Here is a 7,500-nt window from a genome sequence, read left to right on the forward strand (position 1 = left end):
AACAAAACACAACAACAACAAACAAACAACAACAACAACACAACAACAACAAACACAACAACAACAACAAACACAACAACAACAAACACAACAACAACAAACACAACAACAACAAACACAACAACAACAAACACAACAACAACAACAACAACAACAACAACAACCACAACAACAAACACAACAACATCAACAACATCAACAACAAACACAACAACAACATCAACAACATCAACAACCACAACAAACACAACAACTACAACAAACACAACAACAAACACAACAACAAACACAACAACAACCACCACAACAACAACAGCAACAATATCCACACCATGGTGCTACAAGTGAGCTGTGTGTGTGTTGAACTTCTTTCACACCCTACGTAGCCAACCGTGCTAAGCTGTGGGTCTATGTGTGGGTCTCTATGGGTCTATGGGTGTCTCTATGTGGGTCTCTGTGGGTCTCTATGGGTCTCTGGGTGTCTCTATGTGGGTCTCTATGGGTCTATGGGTGTCTCTATGTGGGTCTCTATGGGTCTATGGGTGTCTCTATGTGGGTCTCTATGGGTCTATGTGTGGGTCTCTATGGGTCTATGGGTGTCTCTGTGGGTCTCTATGGGTCTATGGGTGTCTCTATGGGTGTCTCTATGTGGGTCTCTATGGGTCTATGGGTGTCTCTATGGGTCTGTGTGTGTCTCTATAGGTGTCTCTATGTGTGTCTCTATGGGTCTCTGGGTGTCTCTATGGGTGTCTCTGTGTGTGTCTCTGTGTGTCTCTATGGGTGTCTGGGTGTCTCTATGGGTGTCTCTATGGGTCTATGGGTGTCTTTATGGGGGGTCTCTATGGGTGTCTCTATGTGGGTCTCTATGGGTCTGTGGGTGTCTCTGTGGGGGTCTCTATGGGTCTCTATGGGTCTCTCTATGGGTGTCTCTTGGTCTATGGCTGTCTCTATGAGTGTCTTTATGGGTCTCTGGGTGTATCTGTGTGGGTCTCTATGTGGGGTCTCCTGTGGGTGTCTCTATGGGTCTATGGGGCGTCTCTATGGGTGTCTCTATGGGTGTCTCTATGGGTGTCTCTGTGTGTGTCTCTATGGGTCTCTGGGTGTCTCTATGGGTGTCTCTGTGAGTCTCTATGGGTCTGTGGGTGTCTCTGGGTGTCTCTATGGGTGTCTCTGTGGGTCTCTATGGGTCTCTATGGGTCTCTATGGGTGTCTCTATGGGTCTCTGTGGGTCTCTATGGGTCTCTGGGTGTCTCTATGTGGGTCTCTATGGGTCTGTGGGTGTATCTATGTGGGTCTCTATGGGTGTCTCTATGGGTGTCTCTATGGGTGTCTCTATGTGGGTCTTTATGGGTCTGTGTGTGTCTCTATGGGTGTCTCTATGGGTGTCTCTGTGGGTGTCTCTATGGGTGTCTCTGTGGGTGTCTCTGTGGGTGTCTCTTTGTGTGTCTCTATGTGGGTCTCTGGGTGTCTCTATGGGTGTCTCTATGGGTCTGTGTGTGTCTCTATAGGTGTCTCTATGGGTGTCTCTATGTGTGTCTCTATGGGTCTCTGGGTGTCTCTATGGGTGTCTCTATGGGTGTCTCTGTGTGTGTCTCTGTGTGTGTCTCTGTGTGTGTCTCTATGGGTGTCTGGGTGTCTCTATGGGTGTCTCTATGTGTGTCTCTATGGGTCTCTGGGTGTCTCTATGGGTGTCTCTATGGGTGTCTCTGTGTGTGTCTCTGTGTGTGTCTCTATGGGTGTCTGGGTGTCTCTATGGGTGTCTCTATGGGTGTCTCTATGGGTCTATGGGTGTCTTTGTGGGGGGTCTCTATGGGTGTCTCTATGTGGGTCTCTATGGGTCTCTCTATGTGGGTCTCTATGGGTCTATGGGTGTCTCTATGTGGGTCTCTATGGGTCTATGGGTGTCTCTATGTGGGTCTCTATGGGTCTATGTGTGGGTCTCTATGGGTCTATGGGTGTCTCTATGTGGGTCTCTATGGGTGTCTCTATGGGTGTCTCTATAGGTGTGTCTATGGGTGTCTCTAAGGGTGTTTCTATAGGTGTCTCTGTGGGTCTCTGTGGGTCTCTGTGGGTGTCTCTGTGGGTGTCTCTGTGAGTGTCTCTGTAGGTCTCTGTGGGTGTCTCTGTGTGTGTCTCTGTGGGTGTCTCTGTGGGTGTCTCTGTGGGTCTCTGTGAGTGTCTCTGTGGGTCTCTGTGGGTGTCTCTGTGGGTGTCTCTGTGGGTGTCTCTGTGGGTCTCTGTGGGTGTCTCTGTGGGAGTCTCTGTGTGGGTCTCTGTGGGTGTCTCTGTGGGTGTCTCTGTGGGTCTCTGTGAGTGTCTCTGTGGGTGTCTCTGTGTGTGTCTCTGTGGGTGTCTCTGTGGGTCTCTGTGAGTGTCTCTGTGGGTCTCTGTGGGTCTCTGTGAGTGTCTCTGGGTCTCTGTGAGTGTCTCTGTGGGTGTCTCTGTGGGTCTCTGTGTGTGTCTCTGTGGGTGTCTCTGTGTGTGTTTCTGTGGGTGTCTCTGTGGGTGTCTCTGTGGGTGTCTCTGTGGGTGTCTCTGTGGGTGTCTCTGTGCGTCTCTGTGGGTGTCTCTGTGGGTCTCTGTGAGTGTCTCTGTGGGTGTCTCTGTGGGTGTCTCTGTGGGTGTCTCTGTGTGTGTCTCTGTGTGTGTCTCTGTGGGTGTCTCTGGGTGTCTCTGTGGGTGTCTCTGTGGATGTCTCTGTGGGTGTCTCTGTGGGTGTCTCTGTGGGTGTCTCTGTGGGTGTCTCTGTGGGTGTCTCTGTGTGTGTCTCTGTGAGTGTCTCTGTCTGTGTCTCTGTGGGTGTCTCTGTGGGTGTCTCTGTGAGTGTCTCTGTGTGTGTCTCTGTGGGTGTCTCTGTGAGTGTCTCTGTGGGTGTCTCTGTGAGTGTCTCTGTGTGTGTCTCTGTGGGTGTCTCTGTGGGTGTCTCTGTGGGTCTCTGTGAGTGTCTCTGTGGGTGTCTCTGTGTGTGTCTCTGTGAGTGTCTCTGTGGGTGTCTCTGTGGGTGTCTCTGTGTGTGTCTCTGTGAGTGTCTCTGTCTGTGTCTCTGTGGGTGTCTCTGTGGGTGTCTCTGTGAGTGTCTCTGTGTGTGTCTCTGTGGGTGTCTCTGTGAGTGTCTCTGTGGGTGTCTCTGTGGGTGTCTCTGGGTGTCTCTGTGGGTCTCTATAGGTGTCACCTGAAGAAGGGCCGCTTGCGTTGTGGCCGAAACGTCGTGAGGAATTTATCGTCTTATTTTTTTATTTTTTTATTCTCGTTTCACTGCGGTGGCGGTGACTTTACCGAAAGAACCAAAGAAGATGAATCCTTGCAGTCACGAAAGCTTTAAATGGAGATTTAGTCGCTACGTCTCGTCTGATGAGCTTGTTTCGCACCGCACGTAGCCAACAAACTAAAACGCGCGAGAAGCAGAAGTGATATTCTTAGTTTTTTCGGTAAAGTCATAAATATATATGTTTATGCAACCAACACACCTGAAGACGACCGTTTGAGTTATGGTCGAAACGTCGTGAGAATTTTTTTATTGTTTTATATATATTTTAAGATTATTTTGTTGTTTCCCTTCAACGTGACTTTACCGAAAAACCTAAGAATATGAATTACTGCAGTCACGAAAGCTTTAAATCAAAAGCAGAAGTGAGTTTGTCAGTCTCCCTAGCTCCATCTCCCTCCCTCTGTCTCTCTCTCACCGTGTCTCTCTCACCGTGTGTCTACCTCTCCCCGTGTCTCACTCCCCGTGTCTCTCCGTGGGTGTCTCTCCCTCCCCGTGTCTCTCTCTCCCCGTGTCTCTCTCTCTCTCTCCGTGTCTCTCCCCGTGTCTCTCTCTCCCCGTGTCTCTCTCTCCCCGTGTCTCTCTCCGTGTCTCTCTCCCCGTGTCTCTCCCCCCGTGTCTCTCTCTCCCCATGTCTCTCTCTCCCCGTGTCTCTCTCTCCCCGTGTCTCTCTCTCTCTCTCCCCGTCTCCGCCGCCCCCTGCAGGCTCTGTCTAACACCCCTCCGCTGAGGAACTACTTCCTGGAGGAGGGCAACTACCGAGGGATCCGCCGCCCCTCCGGGGACTCGTCCTTCCTGCTGGTCCGCCGCTTTGGCGAGTTGATGCGCAAGCTGTGGAACCCTCGGAACTTCAAGGCCCACGTCTCCCCCCACGAGATGCTGCAGGCCGTCGTGCTGGCCAGCCGCAGGCGCTTCCAGATCACGCAGCAGGGTGAGAGCACGTTCTTGGACTGCTGATGGCGCTGATGGGTCTCTGGGTTGGCGCTGGTGATGACGGTGCTGGTGGCACTGATGGCGCTGATGTTGATCGTGACGACGGTGATGGTGATGGTGCTGATGGCAGTGATGGCGCTGATGTTGATCGTGACGACGATGATGGTGATGGTGCTGATGGCAGTGATGGCGCTGATGTTGATCGTGACGACGATGATGATGCTGCTGCTGCTGCTGATAGTGATGATGATGATGATGGAGACGATGACAGTGATGGTGGTGATGATGGTGGTGATGACGATGATGATGGTGATGGTGGTGCTGATGACGCTGATGTTGATCGTGACGACGATGATGATGATGGTGCTAATAGTGAGGATGATGGTGGTGCTGATGGTGCTGATGGCGCTGATGTTGATCGTGACGACGATGATGATGCTGCTGCTGATAGTGATGATGATGATGGTGACGATGACAGTGATGGTGGTGATGATGGTGGTGATGACGATGATGATGGTGATGGTGGTGCTGATGATGCTGATGTTGATCGTGGCGACGATGATGATGATGGTGCTAATAGTGAGGATGATGATGGTGCTGATGGCGCTGATGTTGATCGTGACGACGATGATGATGATGGTGCTAATAGTGAGGATGATGATGGTGCTGATGGTGCTGATGACGGTGATGATGATGGCGCTGATGGCGCTGATGTTGATCGTGATGACGATGATGATGGTGCTGATGGTGCTGATGACGCTGATGACGCTGATGTTGATCGTGACGATGATGATGATGGTGCTGATGGTGCTGATGACGGTGATGTTGATCGTGACGATAATGATGATGATGGTGCTGATGACGGTGATGACGGTGGTGTTGATCGTGACGATGATGGTGCTGATGGTGCTGATGACGGTGATGTTGATCGTGACGATGATGATAATGATGATGACGGTGGTGGTGATCGTGACGATGATGATGCTGATGACGGTGATGTTGATCATGACGATGATGACGGTGGTGCTAATAGTGAGGTTGATGATGGTGCTGATGGTACTAATGATGCTGATGACGGTGGTGGTGGTGGTGGTGGTGATGATGATGATGCTGATGACGGTGATGTTGATCGTGACAACGATGATGATGATGCTGCTGCTGATGATGATGATGCTGATGATGTTGTTGTTGGTAACGGTGATGCTGTGGGTTCAGGAGACCCAATTGATTTTCTCTCCTGGCTGCTGAATGCGCTGCACCTGGCACTGGGAGGGAGCAACAAGAAGATGTGTGAGTCCACCACTCTCCAACTTGTTCACCTACTCGCTCACCCACTCACCCACTCGCTCACCCACCCACTCACCCACTCACTCGCTCACTCACCCACTCGCTCGCTCACTCACTCTCCCACTCACTCACCCACTCATACACTCACTCACCCACTCGCTCACTCACCCACTCACCCACTCACTCGCTCACTCACCCACTCGCTCGCTCACTCACTCTCCCACTCACCCACTCGCTCACCCGCTCGCTCACCCGCTCGCTCGCTCACTCACTCGCTCGCTCACCCACTCACTCACTTCTTCACCCACTCGCTCACCTACTCGCTCACCTGCTCAGTCACCCACTCACTCACCCACTCAGTCACCCACTCACTCACCCACTCACCCACTCGGTCACCCACTCGGTCACCCACTCACTCACCCACTCACCCACTCGCTCACCCGCTCGCTCACTCACCCACTCACTCACCCACTCATTCACCCACTCACTCACTTCGTCACCCATTCGCTTACCCGCTCAGTCACTCGCCCACTCACCCGCTCACTCACCCGCTCGCTCGCTCACCCACTCGCTCACTCACCCGCTCTCTCTAACTGGCTCACTCACTTGCTCACCCACTCACTCATACTCACCTGCTCATTCACTTGCTCGCCCACGCATTCACCCGCTCAGTCACCCACACACTCACCCGCTCAGTCACCCAGTCACTCACTTGCTCAGCCACTCACTCGCTCACCCACTCACTCACCCACTCACCCACTCACTCACTCACCCACTCACTCACTCACCCACTCGCCCACTCACCCACTCACCTACCCCTTCCTCATGCCCTTTATTGTTGTTGCAGCCATTATCACTCGCGTGTTCCAAGGCTCCATGCGAATCTACTCCAAGAAACTGCCTCACCACGATCTGGTGAGAGAGAGAGAGAGACACGGGGAGACAGAGACACGGGGAGACGAGACACACGGGGAGAGAGAGACACGGGGAGAGAGAGACAGGGGGAGAGAGAGACACGGGGAGAGAGAGACACGGGGAGAGAGAGACACGGGGAGAGAGAGACACGGGGAGAGAGACACAGGGAGAGAGACACGGGGGAGAGGGAGACACGGGGGAGAGGGAGACACGGGGGAGAGGGAGACACGGGGAGAGAGAGAAACACGGGGAGAGAGAGAAACGGGGGGAGAGAGACACGGGGAGAGAGAGACACGGGGGGAGAGAGACACGGGGAGAGAGAGACACGGGGAGAGAGAGACACGGGGAGAGAGAGACACACGGGGAGAGAGAGAGACACACGGGGAGAGAGAGACATGGGGAGAGAGAGACACGGGGGGAGAGAGACACACGGGGAGAGAGAGACACGGGGGGAGAGAGACACGGGGAGAGAGAGACACGGGGAGAGAGAGACACGGGGAGAGAGAGAGAGACACGGGGAGAGAGAGACACACACGGGGAGAGAGAGACATGGGGAGAGAGAGACACGGGGGGAGAGAGACACACGGGGAGAGAGAGACATGGGGAGAGAGAGACACGGGGGGAGAGAGACACACGGGGAGAGAGAGACATGGGGAGAGAGAGACACGGGGGGAGAGAGACACGGGGAGAGAGAGACACGGGGGGAGAGAGACACGGGGAGAGAGAGACACGGGGAGAGAGAGACACGGGGAGAGAGAGACACGGGGGGAGAGAGACACGGGGGGAGAGAGACACGGGGAGAGAGAGACACGGGGAGAGAGAGACACGGGGAGAGAGAGACATGGGGAGAGAGACACGGGGAGAGAGAGACACGGGGAGAGAGACACAGGGAGAGAGACACGGGGGAGAGGGAGACACGGGGGAGAGGGAGACACGGGGGAGAGGGAGACACGGGGGAGAGGGAGACACGGGGAGAGAGAGAGACACGGGGAGAAAGAGACACGGGGGGAGAGAGACACGGGGGGAGAGAGACACGGGGAGAGAGAGACACGGGGAGAGAGAGACACGGGGAGAGAGAGACACACGGGGAGAGAGAGAGA

General features: G+C 53.8%; 1 protein-coding gene across 1 annotated transcript in view; it reads left to right on the forward strand.

The window, feature by feature from the left end:
- Positions 1-332: 332 nt before the first annotated feature.
- The window catches only part of LOC142906665 (ubiquitin carboxyl-terminal hydrolase 39-like), a 24,738-nt gene continuing 17,570 nt past the window's right edge, over positions 333-7,500 (forward strand). The window contains exons 1-4 of the mRNA XM_076054941.1: positions 333-344; positions 3,971-4,196; positions 5,414-5,488; positions 6,333-6,400. Coding sequence (XP_075911056.1) covers positions 333-344; positions 3,971-4,196; positions 5,414-5,488; positions 6,333-6,400 — 381 coding nt within the window. The remainder of the gene's footprint in view (positions 345-3,970; positions 4,197-5,413; positions 5,489-6,332; positions 6,401-7,500) is intronic.

This window comes from Petromyzon marinus, chromosome 68 (assembly GCF_048934315.1).
Source record: "Petromyzon marinus isolate PM22_M1 ecotype Great Lakes invasive population chromosome 68, UKy_Petmar_22M1.pri1.0, whole genome shotgun sequence".
Classification (NCBI taxonomy): Eukaryota; Metazoa; Chordata; class Hyperoartia; order Petromyzontiformes; family Petromyzontidae; genus Petromyzon; species Petromyzon marinus.